Here is a 24,408-nt window from a genome sequence, read left to right as displayed (position 1 = left end):
AAGCTCTGGATTTCAAGTCAAAACATTTCTGTATTTTCTAAACATTTTATTTTGAAAATATTTATTTCAAAAATCTCACAGTCCAAAAAAAAAGATAGCAATATTAAAAATAAAATACCCAGAGCACAATATTGAATTTCAAATGTATTATTTTGTGCAGTCAGAAGGAAATTAATTTTGCTTTTTGGGGCATGACTTTTTCGGTTCAGCCAACCAGCTCAAATCCAGTTATTCTCAGAGCTGCACTTCAGAGCAATGGTGCCACCTCTCTCCAAATGATGGCTTTGTAATATGGTCAACATCCACGCTGTGGGTGTGGTGGTCTCCCTTACAGGGACATCTTGGACTGCTCTACTCAAGGAATACCCATTCTCAGCAGACAAGACAGAGTAAACACTTAGATTGCAGCAGGAGATGCCAAGCTTTGTGGTCAGGGACAATATCTAGCATGATTTGCAAACCATGAACTAACTACAAGTCACCCAACAGATATTAAAGCACATGAATGTATCTGCTGGAGAAGCTATAAATTAAACACTTGGTGACAAGGAAGATTCATCAGGCCAAATGAAACCTGAGGCTACAGCGATGCCAAGCTCTGAAGCCAGAAGCCAGACTGATAAGATGCTGTAGTCACCAAAGTATTTAAAACTCATTTATTAAAGCAGCAGTCAGAGATCATCGGGGGGGGGGCGGGTAAAAAAATCACATTGTATTATCAGTACAAACAGGCTATCATGGATCAAGTCCTGAGGACTCTCTGACAGGGACCTTTGTGGGTAGAAATATAATTCATTGGTAATGAAAGCAATAAGCAAGCAGATGATCTTTGGCCAGAGAGGTGGAGAGAGAGAGGAAAGCATTGAGTGAGAAAACACAAACTGGGGAAAAAACATTGTACAAGCAACTGAGGAACAGGCATTGGCCAGGGACTACAAGAGTTAGAATGCCCATTCTAACTTTTCTCCCAGACCTTCACAGCATCTTTCCTTCTCGGATGTTTCAGTTTGTGTTTTCCATTGTAGTTTCACTAAGAACAGAGCTCCTTTCCAGAGAGCTTCTGGAAAGTCCTTTCCAGAACTTCTTCCAGTGCAGCCATCTCTTTCAAAGGTGTTCCTAGGAAACTTTTCCACCACCCAGTCACAGTCTCCTCATCACATGCATTCCTTTATAGACAATTTCTATCCATAATTTTTAATAGCACTAAAACCATATACATACCAGCTACTCTATCAGAAAAGTAATTGCCCCACAATGAACTCTCCAGAGCAGGACAAGCCACATGTGGCAAGTCCGCTTCTCAGGACAATAGGTCCTACCTTGGATGGTTAGGCATGACTTTGCTAAGGACAACACAAAATGTGGCAGTACAGCCCCTGGCTCATTTCTACAAATCTCACATTATGTTGGGTCTACTTTCATTAAAGAATATAGGAATTGTAAGAATGAAGAGGGAAGATGCAGGCTGTTGATGTGCTCACATAATTTCCTTCAGTTGGGTAAAGCTTGAATTGTATTTTTCTGGAAAACAAAAGGTACTGTTGAGCTTGTCAGTATTGCTGTAGTAAATTAATTATGGGTGCCAGACCAGTTTAGATATACTGCTACCTACACTCCCTGATTAGAAAGAATCCCCTCTAGGAGCTTATGGTGGGGCTAATAATACTACACTGAGGGGTTCTTCCCAGTGCTGAGCATGTTACAGAGGTCAGGCCCCTTCATATGTCTCCAAAACTTCGAGACCTGAGGTGCACATCTGAGATTCAGGCACTATGCAAAGTGCAAAAAACAAGGTGTAAGGGTGTTAAACTTTAACACCTTTATGCATGGATGGAGAAGGCCCAGAACTAATGCTGAGTAAGAGAAGGAATGACACATCAGAGCTAGCTGAAAGGCTTATGGAGATACGGCTGCTGTGACACTGCTGGTGTTGTGGCATTTCTGGTACAAGACACAGACTGAAAAGGAAGAGAATCCTGCATTGCATTTTAAGGTGTGAGGAAGAAGGAAGAGGAGGAATATACCCAAGTGGATCAAAAGCTGCACAGATACATAGCATGTGTCAAACACAGCACAAGAAGAGCAGCAAGGATTTGGGCAATCAAAATAATGCGCATTGGGTACTGTCACAGGGTCACAAGGGACAGGCAAAGGTGCCTACAGCAAAAAGCCAAGAGAATTTACAGTCTCCTCTGCATCCAGTGAAGGAGGTGGCTCGGAAACAGGGTCACTTTACTAATAATTTACAGGAATACAGGTGCATATGGTTTGGTTGCCTTGATAACGGTTGCTATGCAACACAGAGATTTACATTTTTTCTGTCATATTATAAAAACTGTATGTGCACATAACATGGACAAGCCAGTCAAGAGTAAAGTAAGTCTTTGTAATCTATTCTCCTTGTTCTCTCCAAGTCTCAGCAGAGCACTGCCATCCCAGTAGCTCAGGGGTGTCTTGTCCCAGGTGTGCTTTTCCTCACAAGATCCTTTCCTAACACTTGTGTCCCTCCTCAGAGAGAAAACAGGAGATGCTATGAGTGTTCATCTGTGCAAGGAGAGCAGAGTTATCAAAAAAAAACCCCAAAAAAACCACAGGTTTGCATTCCTAGTTTTGTTAGGCAGTATCTTCATCTGTCTGGATCAGGAGAGATACTCAGCAACAACCTGCGTATGCTGCACTTTCCAGTCTGCTTGGCCTTATAAACCATGGAACAGCCATAACGGGGAACCTGGGGAATGTGAATGACAGCTCATCAGACATGGATGTTCTTGGAGGATACAGAGCTGTGCAATTACCACAAAGCTCAGAGGTGAACATTCATGCTTTGGAAGTTCCTCCATAGAGGCAAAGAGGCCCCTCTGATGGGGGTAGGATCTCACAGGGATGAAGGAGCTGGCAAGGCAGAAATTCCCCCAGTTCCTGTCTTCAAGAGACAAGGATAACATCAGTACCTCATATGCAAAGTGGCAGCCCTGAAGCTAAACAAAAACCATTAATCCAAAAGGGATGAGCACTTACATAGATGTTACCCTGTTGGTAGCGCTGGTGAAGGTTAAGCAGGATGGCAGCTTCATGCAGATCTCCCAGCATGGACATGTCTTCTACCCCATCAACGCTGGTCTGGTGCATGGGTAAGACCTTTTCTCTGGAAAGGGAGGCCTTGGAGTACTGGAACACCTGAAAGAATGTGGAGAAAAACAATGAAGCTCATGATACCTGGGCACATGGTCTGATTTCCTACCAGAAACATGTATCTTTGTACTCTGGCACTGAAAAACTAAATTAATAAGACACAGATCTGCTCCCTACTTTTATAATCACTCTTCCATTCCTGTTCCTACATATTTGAGCCCTCTGGCCAGAAACTATACAGCATACTCCCTTCTATTACTACACAACCAAACCCTCACTTTCAGTACTGATGGGGACAAATCAACACAAGGTTACTTAATTTCCCCTTGACAGGAGCAGGGCACCAGCCTCCACCTGCTAGGCTAGACAGGTATTACACACTGCACTCATGACTGTGAATAATGATGGCAGCTGCTCCCAAGAGACCAGGAACAGTCTTTCACAAAAAAACACAGGTGAGATCATGTTTCTGACCATGGGGAAGTAGAGGAAAAGCTAATTCACATTCCAAGTTTGGCCCTGCACTCTCCACAGAAGCAGCCAGAGAGCATCTAGAAGAGTTTGTCACCTCAAGAGCAAAGGAAAACAAAGCACATGAGAAGCCAAATAAAGTACTGACGTTCTCTCTCTGTGATGCCACATATGTGTATGATACAGCTTTCAAAATATTTGTACAATGACACCTATTAACTTCTATCACTGCTCTAGGAAGTACTCATCTCTCTGTGCAGTTCCACTCATCTTGCCTCAATTGCTGCATCCTTCTTCCTGCTACAGCTTTCTCCTCCTCAATAACCCACTCTTCAGTTATCAGGTCATCTCCCTCACCCCTTTCAACACAGCTGAGATTATGTGACTGTTCCCCTCCACCACAGGCACATCCCAGCCCTCCTTTCCTCCTCCTCAAGCACGATGCTGGCATTTCACAAAAGTTATTTCAGTTGCTTCCCACTCTTGGATTCAGCCATGTGCCATCTCCCACCCAGCATCCAAAGCTGTGCTAGATGGTAAGACCCAAAGAGAGACAGATGGGAGACTTCATATAGGCATCCTGGAGAAGGAAACTGGTCCACAGCAACCCCTCCAAAGAATCTTGTGCTTTTGCTCCTCTCTCAGGGCTCTGGTCTCTACCTCATTTCCATCCCTGCCTGTCAGCCCTCTTGGGTGCCAGCAACAAACTGATCTATAGCATTGATCTAACTGGTTTCTCCTGCCCACCTCCTTGGAGTGCTCAGGCTGCCGTCACTGCTGGGGAGAGGCCATCCCCACAGCTGCAGGCTGCAGACAGATTGAGGTCACCCAGCCCCCTCCAGCGAGCCACCCCTGCGAGTCCCTGCAGGGCGCTCACAGCCGCAGCACATCGCAGGTGCTCACCCCTTCAGGGCTCTGAGCCTGCACCCCGCCAGTGCAGGGAGCAATAACCCAGCAAAGCATCCCCTACAAGATCACCAGGATGCACAGCCACAAGAGCAGCTCTGTTCTGGGAGGGAGCTGGGGAGGAGGAGCTGGCTCAGTCCCTCAGGTTGTTCACCCCATTCCTGACCAGTCACACCAGTGTGGCAAGGACCCCTTGGTCTCTTCCACTGGCAGACTCCTTCACAGCTCACTTCCTTCATCAGCCAGGAGGCTTTCAAAAATACACAGTTCGCGTTCATGATCAGTGTAAAACAAATCCCAGTCCAGCAAAAAGGCTCTCTCCACACCAGTTCCACTCCTGCGTGCCAGAGAGGTCTGACTGCCAGCAGCAGGACCCCCACTCTGCAATGACCCTAAAAAAAAGAAACACACTTTTTTGTTTTCTTCTTCAGAGCAGAGACCTCAGGCACTTTCACAAGAGAACTGAGAGAGAACTCCCAAAGAGAGCAGAAAGGGAGAATGAGACAACTAAATTCAGGAGTACAAGCTGCAGATGCACAACATGAACTGGACTGTCAGGACCAAAATCAGTAGAGCACTTTCAAACCAGGAGGCAGCAAACAACCCTGTCTCTCTCTTCTCCGCTGACTTACACAAAGTTTGGAAGTAGACAAGTAAAAAACAGCATGACGTGATCTTTCCTTGTATCTGCCTGGTACTTAATCATTTACTACTGCTCTGTCAGCACTTGCAGCCATTTGGGCCAGAAGAGAAACATGGAGAAAACATTTAGACAAAAAGCTGAGTGGACAAGTGTCCTAAAAGATATCAAGCAGCTGGCAGCACCTGTGCCCAGAGGCTGCTATGCACAAAAAGTGATGGGTCAGAGCTCATTTCCTTGTTCCTTACACAGCATGGGAGAAAATGGAACCTTGAAGAGGAACAGGGGTCCTGAATACACTAGTAAATTACTAGTAAGGAACAGGGTCCTAAATACACCTAGTGTTTATTTACTAATTTATTTAGGTATTATAATTTACCTAGTAAATTATTAGTGAGGCTTAGATAATCACCTGTTATACCTGTGTTGAGCCACCTGATTGGTGTTATTCAGCTATTCCTCTCTAAAAAAAGTCTGGTCCAATATCCATAGAGTTAAGCAGGTGCTCTGGCAGGACCAGAGGTGGATCTGTAGTATTGGTTGTGGTACCCTCGGGACAGAAGCACTGCAGAGGTGAAATGTACTCCCTGGAGGAGCACTGTGATGCCACATTGCCATCCCAGCCGAGGCCAGGTTGTCACTTTTCCATCCCTGGGGCTGTGGAGGTTCATCTAATGCACATCACTGCATTCCAGGCACCTCACCCTCCCTCAGGCAGAGGCTGGGGCCTCCAGCCCCACTGAGGTTTGGGAGGTGATGGCTCTGTGCCTCTGGAAGGCACTTGGGACATGTGGGAGTTTTATGGTCTTCCTGGCACTGGAAGAAAGATAACTTCTAATTTGTTCTCCGCTCTCCAGGGAGGAGGGTAGTTTTTCCAGCCTCTGTATCACCAACAGGCTGCAAGGACCATCCATTCTCCTGGACACAGACACATGTCCCAAGACTGTCAAAGTGACTTTCTTCAAGGAGCTCAGAGGTTTGAGACACAAACAGGATGATGCTCCACCCTCAGAGTTCCAGTAAGGAAGCTTTTGTTACCCCACTGCTCACTCCTGGATGCTTCCAGAAATTTGCCAGGAGAGGAATTTCAAAGATTCTCCCCCATCATCCTGTTCCAGGAAGAATATGCCAGGCTGATGTTCAGCACTACTGGGCTGAATATGATAGCTGATTTTTCCTGAAGCAAGTAAGAACTCTCAAATAAGGCAAACTGATCTCTCAGCAAAGTTGCCCCTAGAATATCCCTTTTTTAACAAGCTAATATATAAAATACAAAGCTGTAGGTGTTAATAGGGAAGTCTTTATTTTTGGGAAGGAAAATAATGAGCTTTCAGCCTAACAGGCACCTCACAGCCACAGATTTCTACTTTCTCACCAGTGACACACTAAATTTGCCTCAGATTTAGCCCGAAGTGAGAGTAAAATGACCATGACTCTCTCCAAGGCCCTGCAACGCTCAGGAATAAAGCAAAATCTGGCCAGCAAACAAGCCAAGATGAGGCCCGCCAGTGCTGCTCACCGGACTCAGCAAGGGAGAAATGATTCCTTTTCAAACTCAATTCCATCCATTAGTGCCATCCTGAGCACATAAGCAAAGCTCCCACCTGGCATCCAAGTTATATTTATCCATAAAGCATTTGGCTGTTTTGTCTGGATCGTGGTTTCCAATCTTGTGTTTCATAAGCAAAGCTCCTCCTTTCCTCCCAGGAAGTCACATTTCTGATGGATTTATAGCTTGAGGTGTTTTTAAGGAAGTGAAAACAAATGACAAAAGCTTTGAAGTATGATTTGACTTCTTACCTCAGAGCTGCAAGGGCTGAGGGGATGCTGGGCCACAGAAAACATGAGGACACTCTATTTGGGGGTCCTAAAAAACAGAGGGATCAACTTCCCCAGTCAACCCAAAGTGAAGCCATTTATCAGAGTTTTCACCTGGAGTAGGACTGCCAGTCCCTCCTACAGGTATGAAGCAATGAATGTGGCAGGTGGGGGAAGCACACAGGACAGCTCTTGTGGGCGGCACTGAATAAAGAAAGGCCTTCAATGATCACCATGTGGTTTTACTGCATTAGCCATAAAGCACATGCTCCTCCAGCCTTTCTTGTTTCATGGAAGAAGAAAACCCAAACCCAGATTTTTATTTTTTTTATTTCACACCTGTAAGCCACCCAGCATTATCCTGAGCATGTTTTCCAGCATACAGAACACAGGCTGGAGGTGGGTGCACCCACACACACAGCTCTAAAGTGGGATTTCCAGTGTCCTTTCAGAGGTGCCAGGTGGGTTTGAAAGATTTTACAAGGCCACAGCAGCATGTCAGGAGAGACAGAATTAGGAAAGTCACAGAGGTACTCACCATTTTTTGTCCCTCTGGAGGCTAGTGAATTACTTGTGATCCCTTAAATTGTGTTAGTGATATCCAGGACTCCCAAAACAAGAGAGACTACAGATAAAAAAATCTGTGTTTGCTAGGGGAATTTCTATCTCTGAGAAACAAGTCAGGCTTTTTATAAAGGAATGATGATTTTAAATCTAGGCCTTTCAAAGCAAGACTGAAAAGTCCTACCACTGACTCCACAAACCAGAGTCCTAAATCCCCTTTCCCCCTGTGCCCTCCTTAGTTTGCCAGGTAAGAGGCTGAAGAAAACATGTCCATTTTTCTGTAACAAAGCAGCCACCTGCAGGGCCCATTCACCAGAACAGCTGAGCAGGTCTAATTGCTCACTGCTGGAGGGCACAGTCCTGCCCATTTCCTCATCCTCCTTCCAGCCCAGGCACGAGTCTGACTCACCAATGAAGGCTGGGGATAGTTTTCCCAGGGTCAGCCACGTGAGCTGACTCACTGAGGACTTGGATGATCCCCAGAGGTCCCTTCCTACCAATATTATTCCGTGAGTACTGCAGTAGATGCACCAGGGACCCACAAGGAGCACAGGGCTGGAAATCAGGCAGGAAAGAAGCTTGTTCTTACCACTGTTGGAGAGCGCTGCTCTCAGGGGAGCTTGTCTGCCTTGCTGAGCTGTCCTGTGCATCTCTGCTGCCTTCACACACTGACTGGCACACTGACTGGAGCCAACCCTGGCCCAAAGGGCTGACAGCAAAAGCTGCTGAAGCGGCTGGTGGCGAGCACAAGCACCCTTAGAGTGGCACAGCTTGCACATCTTGGCAGGAAGGGCTGCTTGGTTGGTGGAGCTGCCTCCTTCCAGGAGCATTTAGCCAATATAATGGTTTTGCTAAGCTGTTAATGCAACTCCTTCAAAGATGGCACAAGGGAAACCAAGAAAAGTGAGATAGGCAGAGAAATGAAGAGAAGAAGAAAAATCTTATCTTTTTAGCATTTGTTAGATCCTTGGCACAGTTTGTAACAGAGCCAGGTCACTTTTCAGAGAGAACTGCAGAATTCCCGTTGATAAATTTCCATTGATAAATTTCAACGTGATGGTCATACAAAACCAAGAAGTCCATCTTACAGCTTGGCATAGGCTACAACCTCATGCAGACTTCACTTACCATGCCATAATCTGAGGTGAAGAGAACATTTCCATTGGCACACAAGCCAACAGTGCATGGCTGCAGCTGGTCCTGCTCCCGCAGCCATACCCTGGCACCCTGCAAAAACCAGAAGACATCCCATTAGAAAGAACTGGAGCCTGTGAGATCTGCACACAGGGTGCAAGAACCCAAGGAAAGCTGGGGGAAGCTGCAGTATTCAGAGACTACTTCCAAGCTACAGCTGCTTAAAATATTTAAGTAGGTCTTACTTACATTTTCAGAGAAACTGTTTTTGTTTTTTCTTAATGTAACATGAGCGGAAGAAAAAGAAGTTTTAATGAGCTACATGCGGAAACTAAAGGAAACACCAATTTTTGTAGGAAGTGTCATGGAAAGATACCAACACACAGAATAGTTGGTTTGACTGTCTAAATATTTGAAAACTTGGAATGGCCGGTCATTAAAAGTCATGCTATAATAATAATAATCGAAAATATAAATAAAGTATGTTTACAATGTCATACACCCACACATCATTGTAAGTCAAAATGCTTCCAGAAATCACCAGCAAACAGATTTCACAGAGGTTTGTTTGCAAACTCTGGCAAGAGTTTCCTTTGGTAAATGACATGACCTGAGTGTTTCTCTGATGTATATATACACTGATGCATACATGAGGGTCCCGATGATTGTCTGCACTGGTGTTTAGATGTGTTTATATATATGATGTTTGGCATACATTACAACATCTTTGACTACTCCGTGTCCCTCAAGACAAATCTGAGCACAAACCCAGATTTCTGGTAACACACGTGCAGGGATCTGCAGGACAGGTAGAACTCATAGCTTGCCTACCAAAATAGGAGGGAAAACAGGTTTGCTGGATTGGCCTTTTCTGGCATGTCTGCCTCTCAGACCTGGTACAAGGGAAAGAGCAGGAGCGTGAAGGCAGATCAGGGCGAGCATGACCTGCAATTAGAGCTAGGCATGAAGCCACACCTCATTTCAGTTATTGCAAACTAATCACTTCTGTGTCTTCCCATAGAAATCACATAAACTCTGCTTAGATAAACATTGAGAAAAATCCAAAGTGCTCAACATTAGGGCCATCCTGACTTTCATCGACTAATAGACTGACTTTCTTCCTAATTTTTCGTGTACCCCTAAATTATTGATCATGTGCTTTAAGCCCTTCCTACCCTCTTAATCCCATCAGCACCATTAGCTCTTTGCTTGTAGGCTTAATATGTCTGAAGAAATTGAATAGTGTTTCTATATTACATTATACAAAATGTGAAACACTAATTCTATTTTTAATGATTTGTTTTTAGTTTAGGTGGATTTCTTTAAACAAGTTAAGTCACTCTAAACACTTCAGTACCCTGGACTTTCCTTACTGTAGGAGATACATCTATAGGCCTACCTCCAGTCCTCCCAATAAGAGAACTGGGTTTAATGACATTACAAAGGTGTACATAATTCTAGCTTTACCGATGTACTCTGGTCTAGAGTTAGCACATCAAGCAGATTAATCTTCCCTCTCCAAGTGAATGAAAAGCACCATTGCATCTGATCAGCACCTAAACCCATGGATGGTCTGCAAAGATCATCCTTATGGCCAGTGAACAATAGTGATAGAAAACAAATAGAATCTTATGTTACAGATTTGAGATCCCAGAGAACTGGTGTGAACAACACACCACACACAGATTTTGAGGAACTATACAGAGGATTTGTTACATCCTCTTAGGTTTTCTAAAACTCTGGATGCTTGGAATAAAGTGTCCTGAGGCATCTGGGCAAGACATTGCTGTTGAGAAATCATCAGTTTCCCAAATCACGTTCTGACTATTGTGCATAAACATATGAACAGCAACACGTGTTTAAAGATTTTTTGCTACTTTCACCGGACTCCTACTACTACCATGGTAGAAAGCAAAGAGTCAAAAAACAGGAAGGTTGTGTCTCCAAACAGTGGGATGAAAGAAAGCCTTTTATAAGACACTAAGTGCAAACATCCCAAACAGTGCATTTCAATGCCTTCAGACACGAGTAACCCAGGATGGCAGAGCTGAGAGCCTGAGGGAGGTGCAGTTTAATCAGAGGACAAGTCTGCACCCCACCATTCACACTGTGCCCCAACACCACAGCACGCACACCCTGCATATGGCAGCAGGCCACTATCACAGCACCCTACACTGTCCCTGAAGACAAGGTTACACAGAGTTCCCACCCCCTGGGCTCAGAAATTAACATAGAGCTACAGGCAGCTGATAATTTGACACAGAAGAGACAATCCTTGGACATGAGTACTGTTATTTAACGGATACCACTTAGAAGGGAAAAGAGGGGAGAAAGGCAATGGGGTCACTCAGCTATCTTCAACATACAGAAATTATCTAAAAGTCCAGACTGATTCAGACCCCTTTCTCAGCAGACGTCCACATGCAAAAGTATTAACAAATACTCCTCCAAGGAGACATAGTTCTTTTGCACAACACCACAGAAACTTATGATAGGTCCTTCTGTGTGCTTCTAAGGAATAGAAGGCAACATGCTGAAACTCCCAGGCACTGTGGTATTTCAGCTGCCCAGAATGACTTCCTTCAGTTTACTCTGATGTTGTGGCTGTTTGTACAACAGCAATTATGTCTGCACAGCAGAATAACTGCACCCAGTTATGCTGTTTCCAAAAGGAATATTTTGCTGAGACAGCCAGAAAAGGAACCACAGAGCAAATAATTATTGTAACTTCTGCCCAGCATACAGCCCCATTTCCTGAAATACAGAGTTTGTTTTAGTGCATCTCCTTCCACCAGCCCTTTCTTCTAAACATGAAATTCCCCAAGGAGCCTTGACTAAATACAGGAGCAGATGGTGACACCAAAGAGACTGCCCTCACTTTACTCCCCTCATGCCACACATCTCATTGATCAGTTGATAGGATTAAATTGAGCAGAAAACTTCCAAAAACTGCCAGGCAGCAAGGCTGAACTTCCATAGGAGAAGCAAGGTCAGCAGGACCAAGCACTGCCCAGCAGCCATGTGCCAGCTCCCACAAGCACCACAGATGATGGGGAAAACCCTGCTCTTCTAGGACTAGAGTAAAAACCCTTCAACTTTCATCCACCCTCACCCACAGACAAAACAGTTTAACAAAATGAAGCAACAAGCAATCACCAATTTGAAGAGAAGACGTTAAAAGAAAGAGGAGGAACAGCAGTGATGATTTTCTGTAACCACTTTCTATCAAATAAAGCTGGCTGAATACTGATCATACACTTAACTCAAGCCCCTTATATAATGAGCTCATTATTCTTTTACTAGGAGTTTACTAGGTTGGTCTATTGCTTTGGTTTTAAAGGGAACAACAGCAGGAACTGAAGGGAAGAATAAAATAGTAATGTATCTATCATTCCTATATCAAGGGCAGGTCACTCAGATGTTAAACAAACTCTGAGACCAACATCCTCATTCCTATGGCCTCAGTAACAATCTGTCCATGAACTTGCCTTGCCACAAAGTGCACAGCAAAGCACAATCCTGAAAAGTGATCCTGTACCATGGGGTCATAATTTAGAAAATAAAGTTGCTTGCATACAGAGAGCAGTTTCATCAGTACTGGCCCACAGTCACACCATCACGCCTTCCACTGTGGACAGTAAACTCTAAGATGTGATTTCTCAGTTCAAACAACATACGGCACTTTGGGATCCTAGACTCAGAAATGAATAACATTTCCTGCTATTCATGATATCAAAAAATCAATTGAAGCCACAGATTCCTTTGGCCCTCTATGCCTTTTAAAAAAAAGGGTGACTGAAACCGAAGTTCTCCCTTGCATTCACATGCCTGTATCTCATCTCAGGAGATGCAGTATGGTGTGTCAGCAGGTGAAGAATGAGGGAGATCTCGTGTGCTGTACCCAGGGAATGGGCAGAGAGGCAGGCAGGCAGCACAGCCCTTCCTGCAGCAGCCAGGCATCCATGCATTGGAGTGTGTATCCAGCAGCTACAGCCTCCTCATCAAGTATCTGGCTGTAGAGGGCAGTGAGGTAAGCTCCAGAGGGCAAGACACAAAACTCTGCACCTGTTATCATTCTTCAGAAACAAGTCTTCATATTCTGTTCTCCTTACTCCTGTGTTCTGGACTACCCTTGAATCACCATGTTTTCCCAGGATGTCCTCTGGATTGTCTTCTGGATTGCTTCTTCCCAGGCACAAGCAAGAATGAGCTGTCTCAGCTGAACTTCAGGACACAGCAGTGCTGCCTCTCTCTGAGTGCACTCAGACATCCCATTCCTCCTTGTGCACAAACTTACACAACTGCCAGGAGTAATGTGCTCAGGAGGAGCTAAACCAGGATGGCTGCATCATTTTTCCAGGAGTTATTCAGAGAGAAAAAGTGTTTTTGGTTGGAAGACAACTTTCAGTGTGTGAAAGGAGCACACAGTTTGTACTTTTTCTAGTACAGGATGTTTTTAATGTTTTCTTTGTGATTGAACTTGGCTGTCTCAGCCTCCAGATCTACCTACAAGCACAATACACAATACTAACACAATACAAGAGGCTCTTGCAGTGCCTTCCTTGATTTAGGCAGTAATACTAAATCAGCCATCCTGCAAGGGGCAGGGATGTCTCAAAAATGTACACCCCTGCACTGAGAGTCTGGGGCAAAAAACTCTGTGGGTGCTACAAGTTTTCAATTACAAGTACTGTATACGTAACTTACCTTTGTCCTCCTAGCACACTGAGGCTGTTCAGTGGGCACTGGGCATCCAAGCCTTGTGTTTCTCCTGGCGATGGATCCATATGCTCCTAGGCTTAGAAAAGGCTCCCCTAGCAGCATAGTGCTGAGCCAGCTCTTTTCTCAGCCTCAGTGGGCTTTGTGGTTGTAAACCACGAGGCAGAGACAGGCCTAGAAAGGCCCTTGCAATTCAGACAAAGCCGGAATCAGGTTTCAATAAATGCACTTTTCAAGAGATTGATCTGGATGATCATGAATAAGTGATAGGACAAATGCAAAGAGCCTTAGCTAATGGATGTAAGATTGGTGGGGAGGGGGAGTCCCTGGCAGCCTAGACCCATATGGTAAGGAATGCAACTTTGCTGTTTTTCTGATGGCAGGCTGAAATGAAGCCATGGGTTGTATCTGATCAGCAAAACCAGGACCAGTTGCTGGAAGGGAGGGGCAACCCAGGAGGTCACAGGTAAGAGACAGAAGCAACAGCTCAGCTGGCAGCAGCCAACATGGGGTAGCTGGGAAGAGGGACAATACCTGCAACAGCAGTAGGGATAAGAGAAACAAAAGTCTGCTTCTTGTAAGGCATGAGGAAGACACGCTGCAGAGCAAAAGGGACTGGACTGTACCTGTCTGGTCCCACGGTTCCCATACAGCAGCTCACTGAGCTCAGGCAACCCCTGCAAGCCAGCACAGCTCAGAGCTGGGCACAAACTGCAGCCATGAGTCCTGCTGCTCCAGAGCTGCAGCCTTGGCTGAGCCCATGACTCATTCTAGTTTTGCCAATTAGCAGCCCCTTTCCTCACTAATTAAGGAGCAGAGAGCCCTCAGTCTGCCAGCAGCTTTGCAGAATAGCAGTATCAGGAAAAGGTTTGTGCATTTTAAATAATCTAAGAGCAGTTTGCCACTTCTGGTCACTGATGTATGTGCACCGCCTCCCACTCCCCTTTCGCCTCCCCCTCCCATCTGTTCTGTTCCTGTCTCCTCCCCCAGTTTGGCTGCTGCATAGCTTCTCACTCTCCAGAACATCTCCAAATATCTCCCAGGAAATGCCTGGTCCGTGGAGGTAATTCCTAATCTTCTCAAAGAAGCAACTACACACCACAGGAGCCACACGAACTCCTTGTCATGGGAATGGAGGGAATGAGCCCCCTTTTTCACATACTTCAGAGCTGCCCTTTGCCATGAGCAAAAGGTGTACAGAAAATGGGCAGGTGTGAATCCTTATGGACTTCACTGTACACTCTCTCCAAGCTCAGTTTAAGATGAGCAATTGCCCTACAATTCCACCATGGGCAGTGGAGTCACTCTCCTTCTCAGGTGAAGTAACAGTCCTGCAGAGTTTGCAAACACCTGAGAAATTCTCACCAGTCTTGAAAATGCATACTGAATTTCATTATGTTCATAAAAGCGAGCACCACTTCCATGCCTTCATTACAAGCTCTTCCCTGCCTAAAACTTTAATTAGGAACTGAATTAAAACGAGTTGTTCCCTAAGCACATTAGTCACATGGGTATCTACAGATGTGTATTCCCTGTCACATCACAGCAGCACTGGCTTTCCTACATCTCTTCTGTAGCCCTGAAAGAAAGGAGGTAACATGGCATGTGCTAAAGCCCAGCCTGGCCCAAGCAAAACTTTTCCTGACCAGCTTGCAGCTCCAAACTGAGCAAGTAAAAGGTATTCCTGCCTGCTCTCAATCTGGGCAGTCCTTCTCAAAGAAGCGTCTCCCTCTTGCCACCAAATACATAGGGAGGCAGCTTCCTTGCAGTTCCCTCCCTCTCTCATATTCAGCCAATTGCTTCAATGGTGAGGCTAGGTTGATGGACTTCCACAGAAGTCTTCGTGGTCCACAGAACAGAGCTCAGGGCCTCAGGAAGCCACAAGGATACAGCAGTCTGTCACTGAGCAGCCACAGTGCCACAATGGTTTGTAAAAAATCTTAAGCAAGAGCCCTGAAACAGTATTTCTTCTGCAATGTTTATTATGCATAATTTGGGATTATGTCCAATACCTTTCTGCATCTTGCCACATCCTTGACTTCAATAATTCCTTGCCTTGTGGAGTTCTAGCCTCTACTCACACATTATACAGAAACATACACTTTTAAACTAGTCTCATCACTGTGAAGCAGAAAATCCCTTTTTCTTGTAGTCAGAGGTAGAGGCACAGAGGAATTCAATCCACCTTGTCTGTCTCATCCATTATTTTCTGCTCTTTTGCCATGTCTCCTCCTATTTGTCATTTCACTAATAAGGTAATCTCAGGTTTTTTAAACTCTTCATGTGAGACATTTTCCTGGTGTTTGCTCGTCCTCAGTGTCCTTCCTTCAAACACCACACAGAAAGCAAGTGGTGCCTCTGAGCTGGGATGCACTGTCAGTCAATCTGAAAAAAGAGTGGAAATAGGGAAAAATGGGGAAAACAACCCATGTAAGAAAGAAGCAGGGAGACAGGAAAGAGACGAGAGTCTATGTTTCACTCTTTTCTAAAATCACTGGGTACAAAGACACCTGCTAGTAGCAGCATCCAACTACTGGATGTGGATGGCAGCACTGTGAGTTACAGAATCACAGAATATGCTGATTTGGAGGGGACCCACAAAGATTATCAAGTCCACCTCCTCGCCCTGTACAGGACCATCCCCAAGAGTCACACCATGTGCTCAAGGGTATTGTCCAAACACCTCCTGAACTCTGGCAGGCTTGGTGGTGTGATGATGGAGACACACAGAAATTTTAACAAACATCCCTGGAAAGCACCATCTTGCATCACATTGAGATGATTAAATGCTTTCAGTAAATGGAAAGGACATAAAACATTTTAAAAATCAACAGGTCCAAGAGTTCCCAGAGATCTTTCCAATAAAGTTTCTCAACAGCTGATACTAATTTTTTTTATAAGTCTTGTAATGCTGAGGAAATTCCAAGAGATTGAAAGAGTCAGAGTCTAAATGGGAGTGAAAGCAGAATTATCCCTAGTAACTATGAGTTGCTTAGTCTGACAACCCCAGGGAAAATACAGGGTTTTTGCTGTCAGCTGTTTCATCTTAAGGATACTCTGGCTTTGATTGTTGTCCAGTGCCAGTTAACATGTAGAAAAAAGCCTAGTCAAAAAGGCTTCCTCTTCCATAGCATCCAAGCATATGAGATAAATAGGACTGTGACTGACTCTCACGGCGTTGCCCACATAGAACACAGTATTTCAGTAAAAGCCAGCTCTTGAGGACCAAACAGCAGCAAAGGGATGTCAAAACTGTTGTTATGAATGGGGAAAATCACAACTAACTGAGGGAGTTTCCAACAAATGTCTGCAGTGACAGGGTCAGTACTATTTTGTATTCTCATCAAGAACCTAAAACCTAAAGTAGTACTGACAGTTCTAACAGATGCCAACATCTAATAGATAAGCAAGTACCCACAAGGATGTGACCATCAGAGCAGTGTGGATTCCACAGCCCCCTGTCAGAACAAAACAGGATTAAAGCACAACCAGACCGAAAGGTCATCATCAGGAGAGAAGGAATGCAAGGAGTACTTCAAACAGGGGAATGTCTTCTGGAAAGTCACAGACCCAAAGGGGATTGAGAATTGCTGAGCAGAAACTCCCAGGACATTTGGTTGCAACAAGAGCTGATGCATGTCTGGGATGTATAAACAGGAGTAAGGAAGTTTACTGCTTACTTACGCTTTGAGGTGTGAGAAAGAAGCCTTCCAGAGACAACATAAAAGGCTTAGTCATTTTTGCTATTCAGAAAGATCCCTTGTAGTGCAAAAGTATTTGTGAAGATGTTAATGTCATTATGTAGATTTGCCAGAGCTAGGGCTGACCTATCTAGCCCAGACAGTGATAGTGGGGAGATGAGAGCAGCCTGTGGCCCAGCATGGGCTGCAAATCTCATCTCTGTCCCTGCATCCTCAACTCACTCAACCCTGCTGAGAGGACACAGCAGTCAGTAGCACTGAGACCCCTCTCTGCTACCTGCTGGCTCACTTTTGCCAGCAACGCAGAGACAACCCGGTGCCAGAAAATAATTTGTTGCAGACAGAGAAGTTATTTGGGACAAAGCAACTCTCATGAAGCAGAAGAAAAGTAGGACCTGAAAACGGATGGATCTGCCAGACACTTTAGAAATGAAGCAGGATTTATTTTAAAACAAGGTTGTGTAACCACTTGAAGAAACTGCAAAAAGCAGGGTATCCTCCAGAAATAAGAAGCCCTTCTAGAAACTGTGATTCAGCCAAATCTTCATCATTGGCTCGAGATGCAAATAACAGGAATAAACAGCACTAATACATCCCCCTCATCCCAACCCTAGTTTCTACCTTCTCATCAAACAGACTGATAACTGGATCTGTGAGAGGCCACACCACCAGTTCCATTGCTGTGATAATTATTGCACTTGTATGACAGGACCTCTCAGTCCCCTGGGCACTGTGCCAAGTGATGCATAACAGGCCCTCCATAGGTGTTTTTCCTGAGACTTGGCTCTACAGCACTGCTGAACTGTGGGTGATCCCAGATGGCAATGAGGAGGCAGAACTGCAGAGTTTAGGGTAACTGAAAGATAACCAGGAAATCCAGACTCTCACAAGTTTCAGTCTTAATAATCACATTTAGGTAGTTCGCATATTCTCCTTAAAGCAAAATGGGAAAAAGAAATTGCAAAACATTTGTGATCATGATGTTAAACGTAAATGTAGCAAGAAGTGAAACCAGAGCAGAACAAGGTGGTTTCGGAGGCCACAATGGAGCAGCTGCAGGCTGGCCCAGGGCAACCTGGCTTCCCTTCATGTGGGGGCTCTCATTGAGAGCCTGTGCCAGCCCACCCTGTTGCTGCTGATGGGATCTGACAAGGTCGCAGCTCATGCAGCCTGGCTCCAGATGAATGCCCTAAGGAGGGAGCTAGCAGGGCTCCCTCTCTTCCGCCAGACACTTCTTCATGTCACCTTTGGCACAAGAGCTTTCTTCCTTGCAATTGCTGCTCCAAAACAGGGCAGTCGAGCCTTTTTGTCCTGTATCTGCCTCTTTATCACTCTGAATGGCTTAGTGGAGACACAGCTTGGATGGAGGATTCCACGTGTAGGAGTATCCATGCTACACTAACTGGATATCTTCAAGAACAGTGGTACTTCTCTTGAGATGCATTACACAGGCTAATTGAACAGAGAGAGGTTGCTCTGTTTGGTATTGACACAGAGAGCATTACATACACAAGATGGATGTAACAGTCAGCATTTCTCTGTCTCTTCTTAATCCCTACAGGTCGTCTTTCTGAGAGATCACAATAGTCTCTCAGTAGATCGAAAGGAGGTTGTCAGGGGAAGCTGGCAAAGCACATGTCCCTGAGAGGAGCAGAGAGGCTTGGCCAGAAACCTCCTTCAAAGAGCAGCCTCACTGCTAAAGAAGATGATGTTCTACTACCTTTTCTTTCCAAGATGGCCTTTTCCTAAGACAATGGTTGTTAACACATGGGCATTCAGCTTACTGTTATCTGTAAAGACAGCACATCATTCATGGTCAGCATCATTCACGTCAGCTGAACCATTTCCCTCATCTGAGACAAGAGTCTCTGGATAGATTCTCCTGGACATCTGGCCATGTTCCTCTCTCACAGGAACTCCTCCCAACTGCAGGGAGCATGGGAAGGGCAAACCAAGCTATTGAGAAACCTAATCCAGCCATGTACAAACCCTTCCCACCCAGCATAACCTGGGCTCCCTAGGGACACAGGTCTCTGGATGATTTATCCAAGCAGCTTCAACAGAGAGCTTCAAATCTGGTGAGAATTGCACATGCAACCAAAAACCAGGCCAGTCCTGTACCTGCTGCACCCATGAACCAGTCAGGCTTCACACTGCAAAGGTGCATTCACAGTCAAGAACTTTCAGTTGTTCTCCTTACCCACGTGTCCCTGCCTGCAGATGTTCACACACGTGACTACACTGGGACCAAGAAGCCATCAGATGCCCAAAGCAGAGAAAATTCAGTTGAGTGTCTTGTGGCCAGTAAAGGGCCACACTGTAGACTCCCTGATGGCTTGGTGAAGTAGTCAGGCACTTTCCGCTTGCATCAAGTAGTCAGCAGTCAGGGCAAAGCTGCCATAGCAAAAGAAGCTTGGCAGAGTTACTTTCTCCCCACCTCAATTTGGGGCCAAGAAAGCAGCTCAGGTGCATGCCTGGTGGCAATTCCAGCAGCCTTAGTACTCCTTCACAGCCTTGACTCTGAGGCTCCTTCATGATCTGCGTGTATCCCTGGGAGAGACGGATCCTCTCCCTATCTCCATGACAGATATCCCAGGCCACAAAGAAGAGAAGGGCTTTGGCCAGGGAAAGATGGGAAATAATAAAAGACCATGACAGCTGTAGAGAGGGCAATTCCAATCACCACAGCCATGCAGGACATGAACACAGAATTACCCCGCCTTTCTCTCCCCATGTCAGAAAGCTTAAGAACTTCAGGGGATTTATTTTACAACACAGATGAAAAGCTTTGGATTTCACCGCAAGAGCAAAGAGGAAAACTGTTTAACGCTTAAAATGCCAGCATTTCTAGGCCAGTGACACTTGAAAAGGAGAACAGTAATTCCACTGGATGCTGCTCCTCAGTGCAGTCTGACTATGGGACCGTGCTAACTGGTCGCTCCAACTGGAGTGCAGAAGGACAGGATGGGAGAAGTGTCTCCTTTAACCCTGTCCATGACATTCCTGCTCCTTACAGGGGAATTGGAGAGCGAGTCACATCCTCTGTGTCAACCCCACATCCTGCCCACACTCCAGACACACAGGGAAACCGTCATCTGTCACCATGGCACAGCCCTGGTCTCCAGGGCCCCTCCTCCCTGCCTGGGCACAGGACTCCCTGCAGCAGCCAAGCAAGGAGATGGCAGAATACACACACACACACACACACACACACACGGCTCCTCCACTCACACCCGGCTGGAGCAAAGGCGTCATCTGTCAGATCTCTGAGCCACACTGCACAGCAGACCTCTGATGGCAGAGGCACACACACATCTCTGTGCTGTACCACTCGCTGAGGATGAAGGTTTTCTAATCTGGCCCACTTGGGACACTGCAGGAGAAGAGCAGCAGCAGCACACATGCCAGCAGCTCGCTGTCCCTGGGGTCTGCAAGCAGAGGAGGGCACAGCACATGGGAAACCCTTCCACAGCTTCAAGCTGGCACAACTGGTCAGAACTATTCCTCCTTTGGCAGAAACAGGATGACAAGTAGGTTGAACCCTTCACAAAGCTACTTTGGTCTCCAGCATGGCAAAGAGGGAACTAGGGGAGCTGTGAAGATCCATGGCACCCCCACCTAACCCCCCCAGATACTGATCACATAGCTGAGTGTGATAATCTAAATGCTGCAAGCACAGCATAGGAGCCTGCTAAGGCAAGACCAACTGGGGTTTAAGCTATTCACTGTCAGACATGACATGCATCCCCTGGGACAAGTTCATCTACTGCTGCTGCAGGAAGAAGTGAAGCAACTCCCTTCTACTCAGGCTTTCCCTCCCACCAAGAACCCCCCATGGAGAAGGAGGAAGAGTGGCCTGGGTGCAGCAAATGCCAAACATTCCGGCTCTGGGGAAGCCACATTCCCTCTCTCCCACCCCCACTGCCTTTCCTGCAAAGCCAAGTCTGATACTTTCTTGCTCATCCCAGTTCTCTAGCCTACCTTGCTGCATCAGGACTTAAATCTGTGATTTACAAGAGATGCGTGACTCTAAGAGACCCTGGCTCCAGGACTGCCTCTCGGCCCTTCCCTGGAAATCCCTGTTGCTTCAGATAATGACAGAATCATGCCTGGACAGGTAGAGCTGGACAAAGCAGGGAATTCTCTGATGGGTGCTACTTTGCTGAGATGTGCACCTCTGGGTATCCCCTTTCCAGCCTCCCACTCCCGTCAGTTCCTTGAGGCTCTTCAGTGGCTACTCCTGTTGCAAGAGACCAGGAGGCTCCTCCAGACAGAGAAGTGGGCATAAAGGCTCTGGTGAAATGGCCCTTTGGGGAACCCTGGCCTTCATTTGATTAGATACAGACGGCCCAGACTTCCAGGAGCAGCAGGTTAATCAGTTAATGGCTGAAGGATGCTGGGCGATGCGCTGCCGCATGCTGCGGGGCAGCCCCAGCCGCACAGCCCGGGGGCAGCCACTCCTTCCTCTCTGGGGCCAGATCTGGGAAAACATCTGTTCTGATAAAGAAAGCGCTTCGCCAGGGAGGGGGCAGGCCCCAGCCCATCAGCTGCTCCAGCCCAGCGACCACGGGCTGCTCCGGAGCGCTGCTAGCTCCCCCTCCGCACCCACGACTCGCAAGGCCAGACACTGGGGTTAATGGCCTGGAAACCATATGGGAGCTGGAGGGGGGCAGATGTGTCATGCCCCAAACAGAAGGCTTTCAGATCTCAACCTCGAGAAGGCCCCGTCACCCCACAGTGCCTGCCGTACCCACTGCCAGTGCCACGGGCACACACTGTCACCCACGGGTCCAGAAAGGGCTGTCCCGGCCTTGCACCCACCTACCCCTCACAACCAAAGGCATCGCCGGGCCGGGCTGGAAACCTGGGTAAGCTCAGGCAAGAAAAACGGCACCGAGAATTTCGGGGCGTCTGGGCCGTGCCCGGCCCCGCGCTCTCAGCCCCTCGCTCCCCGTGGCAGCGCAGTGCCCGCACGGCTGGGCGCTCACCCCGGGACGGCACCGCGGCCAGGCGGGACCAGAGCCCGCAGCTAACAGGCACCGCTCCGGCCCCGGGCAGCCGCTCTGCCCGCCGGCGTGACGGGGACTGGCCAGCGGCACCGAGGGGCCGGGGAGTCCCGCCGCACGCTGCTCGGCGGTCCGGTGCCCGGGGGGCCAGCAGCTCTGTGGCACGCACACGCAGGCAGGAGCAGGCTCCGGACCCTGAAGTCGTTCCAGAGGATTAAGGAGCCGGCTCTGGGCAGCCATGACTATCATGCGACAAACCCTCTCCTCCCGCAAGCAGCCCTGGGTCGGCGTTGCCGGCACCGCACATCGGTCCGGCTCCGGCTCCCGCAGCCCCTTCAAGCCCTCGCACGGGTTGCGCGGTGCCGCGCCGGGCTGGGGAGAGCCCGGGGTCAAAACCCTCCGCATCCCATCGCTCCAGAGAAAGTGCAACCGGGACCGCCTCGGCGAGTGGGCAGCGGGGGCGCGGCCCGCGGGGAGCGCAGCGCCCCACGGCCCCGGGGGCGCTCCCGGCCCGGGGCACGGCACCCGATGCCCGTCTCGCCCCGACACCCAATCCTGCCGGCCCCCGCCTCTCCCAGCCCCGAGCAGGGGCGAGCCCCGCCGCCGTGCCCGTCCCGCCGCTGCCCACCTGGCGCAGAGAGGCGTCCATCGGCGGAGCCGCCCACGGAAGCGCTGCCGCCGGCTCTCAGCGCCGCATCGCCGCGGCCGGGCGAGCACGGCTTGCCGGCCCCGCGCCGCGCTGGCTCCGCCTCGCCGGCCGCGGGCAGCGGGGAGCGGCCGGGCCGACCGCTCCGCCCCGCTCCGCCCGCCCCGGGGCGCGGGGAGTGCGGCTGCTGCGGCAGCGGAGGGGCCGTGCCGGTGGCGGAGCGCTCAGGAGCGGGATGAGACTGGCGAGGAAGAGGCGCGCATCTCGAGAGGAGGATGCTGAGAAAGGTTGGGGTGGGGGAGGCCCGAGCGGCCGGTGCCACCCACGGACACGCGGCGGGGACCGGGGACCACTGCTATACACGGGCACAGGAGCCAAGTGGGAACCTTTGTAAGGGCAATTGATGTCATCCAGAGTAGCGAACATTTCGGGTTTGGGCTTCCTTCAGCAGACCATCACAGCATGATGCAGTGAGAGAGACCGTTAACAGGAATCCCGATAGAGCTTCAAAATTATGTCTCTGAGATCTGAAACAGTGGCAAAGAGCAATACTCTGGGCTAAGTTTCCCCAGATCATAGTTCAAAGATAGACCTCCATCACAGCTCTAAGTGTGGCCAGATCATAGTTCACAAGTGCTCTGTGAAAGTATTTCTTTCCATCATAAATTATTTCTTTATTCTGAAAGAAAGGAAATCTAATGGAGAGGTGTGGGGGAAGAGTTTTTTTAATTTATTATTATTATTTTGGTCCATAATGGGAGGGTTTTTAACTACTTAAAACACAAAGAGGGTTCTGAGGTAGATGGCAGTATCAGACACCCACCACTGGGCAGAGTCACACTGAGGCCACTGTCTAACCTGTGATGACCACCCCACCATTCTTCCTTCTTCACTATCTGGGCTTTTTGATAGTTTCCTGATATATGAGTCACTGTCAATGTGTCCTTCCATTTTGATACCAAGTTATTGAGAGCTATCCTGAGCGTGACCATCCAGGCTCTTCTGTACTTATGCTGGATTAGTTTAATCTATACTGCTTTTCCTGTCTTATGAAAACATCATGCAAGACGGTGCCAGAAGCCTAACTGCAGTTCTTATCTCACATCTAATACTTTTATCCATAAGGCTGTGTCAGAGAAGGGGATTAGATCTACTCACAGTGTCCTTAACAGTCCTCCTTACAGCCACACATTTGTTGCCAGGCTGTTTCTGCCACAGCCAGCTTTCTCCTCAGGTGAACAGGGGATTCCCACTGATGCTGTTTCTGCAGACAGTTTTGGCTATTAAGCTTCTCAGTTCTGGCTGGTCACCAGGGGGCCGTGGAGCTCCGCACGACCACAGGAGACCTGAGGAGCACACTTGTTTCTCCTGTATCTGCCTGCCATCAGAAGTCTTCACCAGCAGGTATCTCCACCACCAGACATCCCCTTCCAGACTTCTCCTGAGAAACTTTGGCCATGGTTCCTGTCATCCAGGGTAGAAGGGATGGATACAACCTTTCAAGAGGGCAAGGTTTTTAGTATTAACACTATTGTTGACTGACACTTTCCAAGAGGGAAATAGAAGATGGCTTAACCCAGTCCTTCAAACCAAGTAACTTTCCAGCTCTTCAGTTAATAAACATTGGATTCCCCAAATGGAGCATCAGTTATTGATGCTGTAAGCCCTGTA

The 24,408-nt window shown here is 47.6% G+C and overlaps 1 protein-coding gene across 1 annotated transcript in view; it reads right to left on the bottom strand.

Moving 5' to 3' along the window:
• LOC131579618 (unconventional myosin-X-like) overlaps positions 1-22,827 on the bottom strand; it is an 89,664-nt gene extending 66,837 nt beyond the window's left edge. The window contains exons 1-3 of the mRNA XM_058839828.1: positions 22,720-22,827; positions 8,660-8,758; positions 3,019-3,177 (exon numbers count right to left, since the gene is read on the bottom strand). Of these exons, the coding sequence (XP_058695811.1) occupies positions 3,019-3,177; positions 8,660-8,758; positions 22,720-22,740 (279 nt within the window). The 5' untranslated portion in view covers positions 22,741-22,827. The remainder of the gene's footprint in view (positions 1-3,018; positions 3,178-8,659; positions 8,759-22,719) is intronic.
• Between the last annotated feature and the right edge of the window lie 1,581 nt (positions 22,828-24,408).

This window comes from Poecile atricapillus, chromosome 5 (assembly GCF_030490865.1).
Source record: "Poecile atricapillus isolate bPoeAtr1 chromosome 5, bPoeAtr1.hap1, whole genome shotgun sequence".
Lineage (NCBI taxonomy): Eukaryota > Metazoa > Chordata > Aves > Passeriformes > Paridae > Poecile > Poecile atricapillus.
This window is presented reverse-complemented; position numbering and strand designations above follow the sequence as displayed.